At 40.2% G+C, this 12663-nt stretch overlaps 1 protein-coding gene across 1 annotated transcript in view; it reads left to right on the plus strand.

Moving 5' to 3' along the window:
• Positions 1-12663, plus strand: part of DGKH (diacylglycerol kinase eta) — a 276676-nt gene that overhangs the window by 231086 nt on the left and 32927 nt on the right. Inside the window, 4 exon segments of the mRNA XM_075061569.1 lie at positions 2733-2840; positions 7659-7772; positions 8059-8193; positions 9947-10113. Of these exon segments, the coding sequence (XP_074917670.1) occupies positions 2733-2840; positions 7659-7772; positions 8059-8193; positions 9947-10113 (524 nt within the window).

The following is a 12663-nucleotide window of genomic DNA, read 5'->3' on the forward strand; positions in this document are numbered from 1 at the left end:
TGTTTAATGTTTCTGAATAACTTTTATCCATTGTCACTATAATAATGTTTCATATAATTAAGAAGACAATAGACTCTAAGGGATCTGTTTTCTCAGTATGCATCTCTCACTGACACCAATAAGAGGTTTGAGGGAGCTTTTGGGGCACACTGAATGGAGAGTGGGTCTCAAGAACAATAATATACGTTACGGAAAAAAAGATCATTAATTCTATCAGGTTGGTTTAGCTAGTATGGAAGCTGACTAAATGTCCATACGAAGTACCTAATAAACGTCTTGGAAAACAAGGCTTAAGAATGATTTAAAATGACTTCATGATAAATGACAGATGAATTTAGTACATAAAGAACCAGGGCATTTAGAGAGACTTTCCTAATTCCAATACTGAGGGAACTGTGTAGAAGTAGGAAGATACTGTGTCTTGCCACAACACAGATACATGTGTAAATCAATTCAATTTGGCTAGTTCCTATTCTAGTTCTAAAACCAAATTTAAGCCTTTTTCAAAATACCAGGAACTTGAAAAAGACATTAATGCTTAACAAATTCAGATGTAGCAAGAGATTAGCCCTGATACAAGTCTGGGAAATGGTTACATAAATTTTCTTCCAAAGTTTGATGGGGGAAGGAAAGAACATGCATTGTCCTTTTCTTTGTGCTAAATATTTTATCTGAAAGTTCATGTTATTTATATGAAGATACCTGTTAAGCTGAGGGAGTAATTTTAATTTATTGTAGCTCTCTTTATCTTGAGTGCGCTTTAGAAGGGTTTAGTATTATAGAAGCAAATTTTCGCTATCTAAGGATTTAGCAATTATCTAGAACTTGTGCGGCAATTAGTGAAGATGATGATAGGAAAGAACATTGTGTATGCTCCAGGTAGATTTCTAATTTAAGAACCTGCAAATGTAACATTTGTTTTGAATAAGATATATTTTAGCATTCAAATCTGACCTTTTCATAATTATTTTTGGAACTAGAAAAGTCAGTGGAAATTTCATATTTTGTATTGTCTTACATAATTATGTGTGTTATGTGCTGTGGTAAAATACACAGCATTGAAGAGTGAAATAAAATTAGTCATTTTTCAAGAGTTAGAACTAATCATATACTGTAACTCACAAGTGACACAGTCACATCTATTAATTTCATGCCATACTTTGTATACTGTCATATTTTAAGTTTTTATATTTTGAATTGCTGCTAAGGTGGAATAATATAAAACCAGAGATCCCAGGTGCTGCCAAGCATATTTCTAATATATTTTGGGACATTTTTTCAGAAGTGAGTTCAATATGTTGTATTTCCAAAACTGTTCTCACACTGACTCCAGGGTTACTTTTTAGCAGCAGCTAGAGTTGTTTAAGTATTTTAGGAGATAGGGGATGTAGAAAGAGGGACTGTTCCAGAGACTGTTTGCATGTTTGGAACTTCATCTTCTGACTGGCTGTTTTTCTGTAAATTGTCAGAAGTGGACAATGTGAAGTACAAGGGAAATGGTGAAAGAAATCTTTTCATCATGGGATATCAATTGGGCATGAACAGTTAAGGGGATTGAGGTAGATATAGAAGTGAAGCCAAGCATATAAGCACAAACAAGACTTTTGCTTAACTCCACCTTTCTCATTGTGCTGGTTTATTAAATCCTTTCCCTCCATCTTTCATTGTTTGTCTGATTATATTGTAAGCACTTCAGGGTAGGAAACTGTTTTCTTGCATATTTAGCAAAGGATCTAGCATACTCTGGATGCTATGTAAATAACAATAGTTTAGCAAGACTATGAATACCTCTGCAGGATGGGATTCTAATTACCCAATGGGTGAATGATGCCTTTTTTTGAAATAATGAGAGATGAAGGTGGCAACATCCAATGAACTCTCAAGTTTAAAGTGAAATCTCACAAGAAGTGCTTTTTCTCATTTTTCATAGCAATTTTTTTCTAGGCTTTATCCCAGAGTTAACAAGTAGATATGGTGCAATGGCTTCTCTCATTATGTGGTTGACAAATGGAATGCTACAGTGTATTAGTATATTTAAGAAAGTAGTAGTCCTCTTTTTATATATTCTTACACAGCTTTTTACATTTTATTAACATTTTATACATTTATTAAATTAATATGTTTAAACATATTTCATTTTATATTTATGCTTATAATATTTTGTATACTCATTTGACCACTTTTGACTGCAGTAGTATAGTTATTTTTCCAGTGATGAGGTTCTAGTTGCAACTAAAAGATGCTATCTGCTGTTGGTAGTATTTCTGGTTGGAAGAGAGTAGACATGCTGGACCATATGCACCAAGATCAGTCCTGATAGCCCAGTAGCCTGTCACTGGCAGCAGCCAGCCCCATATGCTTCAGGAGAAGGTGCAAGAAACTTCCAAATTCCTAGTAGTTAGAGATTGACATATAAATGCATAAAGTTACTGCTGGAAACTTGAGCAAATTTCTATGAAGGGACAGAGAGAGTTACCTTTTGACACTGTTGCAGATATTTGCAGCTCAAATATTTTGTAGTTCAAGAAAAAATCTTGATTAGTATGTGAAGAATAGATTCATGCAGAGCTACTCCACAGCATAGGAAAAAATAGACTTATAGAGCTACTAATGCAATATTGACTTTAGCTTCCATTGCTGGCTCTGTTGAAATGCTTTGTGAATTAGAAATAGTTGATTACTTTATCAGGTCATTTGTCTTACATTCTCACATAGGTTTTTATGCATTACAGTGTGATGGACAATACATCCCCCTCCCCAGTCTGCAAGGCATAGCTGTGCTAAATATTCCAAGCTATGCTGGTGGGACTAATTTCTGGGGTGGAACCAAAGAGGATGATGTAAGTAACATTAAAGGAAAGTAACCTTTGGAAACAAAAATTCCAAAAAGCACTTTGCACTATTGTTGTTCTCATTTAATTGTAATAGTACTGGTATATAGTCTGGATAACTATCAGGAAACTATTGTTCTGTAAGGTGGTTTCAGTTTAGAAATATATGCATTCTCGCATTAAGCTTTTCCATTTTTACTGAAAATATGTCACTTTGATTTTCATTTTATTTTTTCTTTCCTTTCTCCTCCCCTTAAAGTCACCAACATTTCTAAATAGGGCTCAATATATGGCTATAAAGGTGGAATTTTTAGACATGACTCCTTTAGAAACAATGATGAAAGTTAATGGCAATTCCTCTCCTTTTTTATGTACTAGTTGATGATCTGCTATAATCAAGGTTTCCCAGTGCATGCACTTTATGTGCGCTGTATCCGACAGAAAAGGGAGCTGGCCAACTATATCATTCCCACAGCTTAGATCTTCATTTTGCTCCTATTCTTTAAAAAGCTGTCGGTGGATTGGTGAATCTGACAACAAGGACTGAGAAAAAATTAATTAAAGAGAGGATTAAAAATTGTAGAATCCTTTAATTATCTTTTTTTGTGTCTATATCTTGTATATATTGTTGCCAATAAACTTTTGGACTGATCCAAAATGGTCCTTTTTTTTCTTGACAGACCTTATACTGCACAGACACTTTACTACATACATTACTGTTTCACTGCTTTGAGGGTATGCCAGATGGGATTTTTACTGTTGAAGTGTACTTTTGCACGAAAGATCTAGTGTGATTGCTGTGGGATTACCATAATTTTGAATCTCCTGATTTAGTGTGTGTGAAGTCTGAATCACAGCATTGCTTTGATGTGGTTTTGTACATTTAATTATCATTTAAAATTAGACTTATTAGTAAGATTGTGTTTTAACATAGACTATCCCTAACATTTTCCCTGAAGTGCTTAACTTTCTTACTGTTCACAATCCCATACCCCTTTTTTCCCTCTTCTTCATCAAAACATTTCTTATTCTTTGGAATATTTTTCCTATTCATAGTACAAGTCTTTTGAGCATGGCAGTCAGCTCAAGCTGCATTTGAGTAAAGATATCTAGCATTTTGGTGGCTTCCATATTCATGTTTGCGGCCTGGAAATTTCCTTAACATCCATCCAGGTTATGTTCAGGAATTTTTGCTTTTTTTCACAGAGGGTCAAGAAAAAGAGGAAGACTGTTCTAGCAATCATGTTTGTATGCAGCACACGTATGTCTGGGAGCAAACTTGTTGCTACTCATAATTAAACATATCACGAAGGTGACACATTTATTCTGTGGGAGGTTAGGTGCACAACCCGCTGCTCTTCGTGCCGTCTCAGGTGACTGATCAACAGAGCAATACAGACGGTAGTCTTTGAGAGGTTGCTGGTTCTGCTTATCTGGACAGAAGAAAGTCGCTGCCTTGACAGCGATGTCTATTCCTAAAATATTGCTCAGTGAGCCTGGCTGTGTTTGCCACAACACACTTACTGAATTTTGTATATGGGGAGTTATCCCAGGGAGTTTGTTAGTTTGGAAAGAACAGGAAGGTTAGAAGAAGAACCCGGGGGGAGAAAAGGGAAATGCTAATCCTTGAATTTGAATTCTTAGAAGACTGTTATTTGTTTTCTTGTTGTTGAAAAAAAGCGTGCTACAGAAGTTCTATGCAAATAAATTATACATGCAGAGAAATCAGACTATAACAACACCCATCTCTGTACTAAAGATAAAACACAAGCTAATGGGCTTTTATAAACAAGCGGGGGGAATGGAATTCATCCCAACTTGTGAGTAGGCTGTAATCCAGTTCCTGGGAAGATAGAAAAGTGGTATCCTGGAGTAATTTCAGGTCCACTGGTTACAAGCAAAGGACAACTTGAGGGGGCAAATGCAGGGCCATGCCATCTGTGTTATGCTATGCAAGCATTGCATGCCTCAGAATTCAAATGTGGTCCAAAAAGGCATCCTCCTAAGTTCAAACTGCGTGGAGGATGTCATTTTGTGGAATGTCACTAAAAAGGCTGGGGGCATGGCTCGGTGTTCATGTTACACTCCCCAGCTTAAGCTTGGGAAGCAAATGATCCAACCAGCAGACCACATTCAGTGATGAATCCTAGTCATGTGCCACCTGAGGCATGTTGTGCATATGCTAAGGAGGAGACTAAAAAGGCATGCTAGCACAGAACTGAATACACAAGGTTTTAATAATTTTAATAATTTGCCCTTATATAAGTAAAGAAGGGAACATCTCTCTTTGCATGACTCGAAGAGTCAGTAATTATTAATAAGACATCATGCCTTTGTACATTTCTGGCAGATCATTAGATTAACTGCACTATAGAGGTTTAATATCAGAGGGGTAGCCGTGTTAGTCTGGATCTGTAAAAGCAGCAAAGAACCCTGTGGCACCTTATAGACTAACAGACGTTTTGGAGCATGAGCTTTTGTGGTTGCATGCATCCGACGAAGTGGTTATTCACTCACGAAAGCTCATGCCTCAAAATGTCTGTTAGTCTATAAGGTGCCACAGGATTCTTTGCTGCTTTTATAGAGGTTTAACAAGCTGTACTTCTGGCCTTATCAACTTTTCATCAACAAAAAGAATGTATGGAGTAAAGCCACTTAAACAACCAATACAGTGCTTACAGATATCACAAGACTAGCCAGCAACGCTTAGCAGCCTGTATTCAGTTAGAAACTTTTGGACAAGTTTGGATTGATCTTCAGTTGGATAAGCAACGGACAATTTATCTGTCATGTTAAAAAGTTGCATGTCTCAGTAAAAATATCTCCACACTCCACTGCCCAAATTCCTAGGCCAAGCCAGAGCAGGCTTACTTCATAAATGTTGCACTGGCCTGTTGCACTGGCCTGTTTATTGCTGATGTGCAAGTGCCACATGTGGTGTAGAGGTCTTCTTGTGTGACTCTTCTGTCCAGGACACTCTTGTTTCCCTGTTCAGGATCTTGCCTGAGCCCTCACTGTAGAAATTAATTGCACTTTTTAAAATGTATGGTAAAGGTTTTTATACAGATGGTATGCTACAAATGCATTTCTAATATACACTTATAAGAACAGCTTTCACTGATTCTACAATGCACATTGCTAAGTAATATCTCCACAAAGAAATTAAAGTACACTAAAGTAGAAAAAGAACACTACATATTAACACACGTCAATCTAGTCACCACTTATTAATTTATATTTAAAAGAGAAAAAACAGAAACAAGACAGTCTCATCCAGCTAAAGAAGAATCCAAAAGATTCACCAAATTAATAAGTGTTAAAAAACATAAACAAAGTATCACATTAAATTACTCAGTGTTTCTAAAGGATGTTTCTTCAGTTAATTCGTCATATTTAGTATCTTGATTTTTCTTTTAAAAAGTGGTAGGCTGGTCTGTATCATAGAGCAGAAACGTTAAACCATCATAGATTATTGTGCCTGCTTTGAGACAGCATAATAATTTCATCTCTGCTTTTTTAAGAATAATTTTAGGGATGAAAGAAATGCTTTCATTTTTTTTCTTAAAGGCAAGTAAGCTGAAGCTGGATATATCAAAAGTTACTTGAAATAGAAAAGGAAGGAGAAACACTTGGCAAAGAATAATCTTTTTGTTTTATATTCATGTAAGACATTTGGATGCCCTTGATGATGAGGGTCATATAATATCCTAGAGAGAGAGAAACTTTTTATTTTAGGGAACTGCCAACCTAACTTACAAAATCTGCTTTCAGTGTTAGGTCCTGGTCCTGCAAAGACTTACTCATGTGCTTAACTTTTATACCCTATGATTAGTCCAGTTGAAATCAATGGACATGTTCTTAAGTCTTTGCTGCACTGGGGCATTAGTTTGATACAAAACCAGAATGTTCAAGTAAATTTTCATTATTAAAACAGGTGAATTTTATGCTGTAAAATGAGATTCTTCTTCTGCATTATTGAAGTGAGATTGACACTTCATTTACCAATATAGATTTTGAAGATGGTCTAAAGAGAATACTGGACAAAGAAAGATAAGCACTTTTGAGCTCTGTTAAAATAAATGTCCTTCTTAATTACTCTTGGACTTTAGAAATATTGACCACTTGAAGATTTGCATAGTTATGTTTGCCACCTTAATCTTGAGTTGACTAACATTTCTCAGTATATGCATTTAAACCAGCCACCAACTCTATATATCAGGGATAGGCAACCTATGGCACGCATGCCAAAGGCGGCACGTGAGCTGATTTTCAGTGGCACTCACACTACCCGGGTCCTGGCCACCGGTTGGGGGGGCTCTACATTTTAATTTAACTTTTAAATGAAGTTTCTTAAACATTTTAAAAACCTTATTTACTTTACATACAATAATAATTTATTATCGATAATAATAATAATTATTGATAATAATATATTATCGACTTATAGAAAGAGATCTTCTAAAAACTTAAAAATGTATTCCTGGCATGTGAAACCTTAAATTAGAGTGAATAAATGAAGACTCGGCACACCACTTCTCAAAGGTTGCCAACCACTGCTATATATGGATAATATACTATGGCTTTCGAGTACTTTAATTGCCATTATGATCACTCTTGTTATGACAGTCCTTTGCTATGTTCAAGTGATCTTATAATTTATATATACTTGAATCTAGAATTTTATTTTTCAAATACATTAGTTCTACTATTTAAATACCTAAAGTGTGTTTGGAATTTCACCAGACATAAAAGGAGACAGAATCTCTGCACTGTATAGATTGCAATAAGAGCTTAGAGTCTAATGATGATATTTTCTTTTCCTCTCAGATATTTGGGGCGCCATCATTTGATGACAAAATCTTAGAAGTTGTTGCAGTATTTGGCAGCATGCAGATGGCAGTTTCAAGAGTCATCAAATTGCAGCACCACAGAATAGCTCAGGTATGTGTCTTGTTGGAAAGCAACCAAGATAGCTGGCATTCTGGGAGACTGCAGAGAAAAGAGGTGGTCTAGATAACTACAGCGTTATACATTAATAAAATATTGACTTGGCTTTAATTTTAACGGGTAACAAGTCATCATAAATGATGACTGAAATACAACAGTGTTTTACCCTCAAGACAAACCTGGATAGAAGCCACAGCTCCTAACAACCAGTCTAATGCAGGTGGACTGTCAATTTCATTAATATATTACTCTGTGAACTAACGTGTTTACTCTCTTTCAGTGTCGGTCAGTAAAGATCACCATACTTGGAGATGAAGGGGTTCCAGTGCAAGTAGATGGAGAGGCATGGATCCAGCCCCCAGGAGTTATTAAAATTGTACATAAAAACAGAGCTCAGATGCTAACACGAGACAGAGTAAGTTATAGAAAGCCTTTTTTCTTTTGTATGGGATACTTCATTAGTGCCATTATTATAACAACTTGGTTCCATTATAACGAGAAAAGAGCTTATGAAATAATAAATAAAAGGTTGGTACAGATATGTTCTTGTATACAGATAGCTTAACTCTTAGCTTTGCCACCTGCTAGAATGTCTGACCATAACAGTATTTCTTTTTTTGATGAGATGAAATCCTCAGACTTCCAGGAGGAAATGTTCTGATTATCTGTCTTTGCCTGTAATACTATGTTTACTTTTGTATAAACATGAGAGTATTAGTGACTGTAATATACTTTCTCTTTCAGACACTAGCTGTGTTCTGTATCATAAATTTAAAGTTTTAGCTGCAATTACTAGGTAATAAGGTATATAATGTGTCTTCTTCATGAATGCCACAGCAAGATTGCATGGTCTGCCAAATAGTAAAAGAACCCATTTCAAACCAGTTAGCCTCTGGGGGAATGTGCGCTATTCTACCATTCTAGAATCAAGAGTGTAAATCAAGGATGGGCAAACTTTTTGGCCTGAGAGCCACATCTGAGTAGGGAAATTGTATGCAGGGCCATGAATGTAGGGCTGGGGCAGGGGTCTGGGGTGCAGGAGGGAGTACGAGGTGTGGGAGGGGGCTCAGGGCAGGGGGTTGGGGTGCAGGAGAGATGCAGGGTGCAGCAGGAAGCTCAGGGCAGGGGGTTGGGGTGCAGGAGAGATGCAGGGTGCAGCAGGAAGCTCAGGGCAGGGGGTTGGGGTGCAGGAGAGATGCAGGGTGCAGCAGGAAGCTCAGGGCAGGGGGTTGGGGTGCAGGAGGAGCTTGGCAGGGAGTTAAGAGCGTGGGCGCCAGCCCGGTGCCACTTACCTCAAGTGGCTCTCCGGTGGCAGCGGCATGCAGCAGGGCTAAGTTAGGCTTCCTGCCTGCCCTGGCCCCACGCTGCTCTTGGAAGTGGCCAGCATGTCCAGCAGTGGCTTATGGGGGTGGGATGGGGCAGGTGGCTCCGCAGCACACTGCCCTCACCTGTGGGTATTACCCCCAAAGCTCTCATTGGCTGCGGTTTCTTGTTCCCGGCCAATGGGACTTGCGGGGGACAATGCCTGCAGGCGAGGGCAATACACGGAACCCTCTGCCTCCCCGTCCCCCAGGGGCCGCAGGGACATGGTGCCAGCTGCTTCCAGGAGCGACAGGGCTAGGGTAGGCGGATTGAAAGCACTGATGGGCTAGATCCAGCCTGCAGGACATAATTTGCCCTCCCATGATGTAAACGCTCCTAACTTCCCCATAGTTCCTCTGTCCATTGGCCTGAGTGGATGCTGAATTCAGTCCTCTCCCTTCATCATGACGTGTGTTATGATAGCTACTTTGTTGTTTAAAGCAAGTTTGTTAGGGCTTTTTTCTTCTTCTTATTTTTTTTTTTTCTTGTTTTCATGTTTGGACTCTGCATGACTGTTAGATTCCCACTGTGCTCAGCATAAGGTTCAGAACATCTTGTCCTGACAAAGTATGCCTATAGTAATGTCTTAATGTAAATTTATCTCTAACAGCATATTTTCCGGAGGACAAGGGAAAGAGGTTACTCACAGAAATAACTATTGTTTTCTAAAACTAATTTTAAACACCATTTATAGTGTGGAGTATTTGTAATATTTATGTAAAATGATGTACTAATCTGTGTGCCTAATAAGCTTAAATAAAAAACGGCAAGTACTGTCAACTAATGTATCACACCATTTTCATCAGGCTTTTGAAAATACTCTTAAGTCTTGGGAAGACAAACAGAAGTATGATTCCTGCAAACCTGTCCTCCGAGCTCACTTGTACCCTCAACAGGCTGTTGAGTTGGCTATGGAAGAAGAAGTTGCACAGATCCAGCTGTGTTCACAAGCTGCAGAAGAACTTATTACCAGGTACAATAGAACAAATGGGTTTAATGGGATAGTACCATACCCCTCAAGATAAAATTATTTATAAAGCTGAGGGTATTTCTGTATTCTGACTGAAGATTTGTTATCACAGTATCGGTTTTTTGAAAAAGTCTATTTTATATACTATAGCAGATCAGCAAATGTTGTTTTCTCTCATGAAAATTTTTAACTTTGTGTGGATAAATCAAACATTTTCTGCCAAAAAATGAATGTTTTCAATGTTTGTCCACACAGTTTTTGAGGAAAACTCAGCAGTTTCTGCAGAAAGCAGACACTTTTCACAAAAATACTTGTTTAGTCGAAAATAAAATTTTCTATCAAAAAACAATTTTGACCAAAATTGTTCAGTTGGCCCTGTTGCATACATATAATAATACACACTTTGATATTTTATTTTCTGATAATCAAAGTAGGTTTAGCCATATAACTTCTTTTTCAGATATTACTGTTTTAAACTCATAGATGTACCATTTCTCAGAGATAGAAAATACAATAAAATAGTGATACTCATCTGTTTTCTTTGTCTATACTAGATGAGACCATAACTACTGGGTTTGTATGTTAAAGCTATCTAGTGGATAACCGTTAAAATTAATGAGAGAGTTAACAAGTGATGGAAAAATTATAAATGCATGGAATCCATTCATGTTATATTTGGCTTTATTCTTATTATCAGCAAATGAAAATGATTATCTTTCTTCTTCGAGTGCTTGCTCATATCGATTCCAATTAGGTGTGCACGTGCTGCATGCACGTTCGTCGGAAGATTTTTACCCTAACAACACTCTGTGGGTCGGCTGGGTTGCCCCCTGGAGTAGCGCCGTTTTGGCACCGGATATATACCCCTGCCGACCCAACAGCCCTTCACTTCCTTTTTACCGCCCGTGATGGTCGTTGGAACTGTGGAGTGCGGCTTTGCTGATCTCCACGTCCCTAGCTACTCGTAGTTCTTTGCTGTTTATAGTGTGTGTAGTTCGAGTTCTTGTAGTTATAGTTAGTATTAGTTGCTGTACTTATAGTTAGTGTATAGAGTTTAAGGGGGCATCGGGGATTAGCCCCCTTTCCTCCACCCTGGTATGGACCCATGCCCAAGGCACCGGGATTCAAACCGTACTCGGTGTGCCAAAAGCCGATGCCAGTAGGGGATCCCCACGACTCCTGCCTTAAGTGCCTAGGGGAATCCCACCTTACTGATAAGTGACGCATCTGCAAGTCGTTTAAACCAAGGACGAAGAAGGAGCGGGACTTTGAATTGAAACAGCTCCTCATGGAGTCAGCACTTAGTCCTGCAGCGTCGGTACCAAGCACCCAACAGACTGCTTCTGTAAGGAGCGCCCCATCGGCCCCAGACCGCACCGGTACCGAGAAGGAGCCCCAGGACCGTCCCCTACCAGCACCGACATCTGCTCGGCACCGCTCCGTGTCCCTGAGACCCAGGAAGCAACATAGCGCTCCAGCTGCTTCAGCTCCACAGAAGGAGCACTCTTCGAAGACGGTTCATCCAGTACCAATCTCTGCCGCGGCACCATCAACTGTGGTACTGCTGATTGCAGCTCCACTGTCGATTCCGGTCCCACAAGGGCTGTTGAGTCCGGTGCCTGACAGCTCCCCGGCTCATGCTGTGGTTGACTTGCCCTCCCTTCTACACCGGAGACCTTCTCCACGGCAAGGGAGCTCATCGCCATGACGGAGTCAACACGGCCTCAACACCCGGCACCGCCAGTGCAGGTCATACAATCCATCGGAAAACCGGCCCTGGTAAGGTCACCTTCCGTTGGTCCAACAGAGAAACGTCATTCAAGATCACAGTCTCACAGATGCTCTCGATCACGGCATTCCTGCTCCTGGCGCCACTCGCAGTCCCGGCACCGTTTGACATCTCGTTCGCTGGCTGGATACTCCCGGTACCAATCCGAATCATGGCACTGTCCTCGGCACCGTGTATCCCGCAGTCGCTCCAGACGAAGAGACTCGAGATCCCGGTCAACATCCTGGCACCGCTACGGTAGAAGGACCCGGTCTTGCTTGCGGTACCGTTATAGCTCCCAGTACCACTCCCTGGTACTGCCCCGGGATCAAGCATCCAGAACAGTGGCGCCCTCCCAGGGTCTGTCAGCACCGCTGTGGCCATTGAGACACATATCGGAGTCATCGCAGGCTGGTAGCGCATCCTATTCTCAGGAGTGTGACTCTGACGTCCCCAGACATATATTCCCAGAGAGCCAGAACCACAAGCAAGAGCCTCATCACTGGTCCTTCTGGACACCGTGGGCATACCTCCAGGCCCAAGGTGCTCCATCAGTGGTTCCACGATCGGCCCGTCAGAACACCGGGTACCAGAGGCGACAGTAAGCTGCCCCCCACCCCCCACGGGCACAGATGAGACTCCGATACCATCTGCAGACACCCAGGTTCCACCTGATACGGATGATGCTCCTCAAGTGCAGGAGCCCCCACAGGACCCCCTGGTCCCGGGCCTCTCCTCCTCCTCGCCTGACGAACATCCGCCTCAGGCCCTCCACCAATTGATCT

Source organism: Chelonoidis abingdonii, chromosome 1, assembly GCF_003597395.2.
Source record: "Chelonoidis abingdonii isolate Lonesome George chromosome 1, CheloAbing_2.0, whole genome shotgun sequence".
NCBI lineage: Eukaryota > Metazoa > Chordata > Testudines > Testudinidae > Chelonoidis > Chelonoidis abingdonii.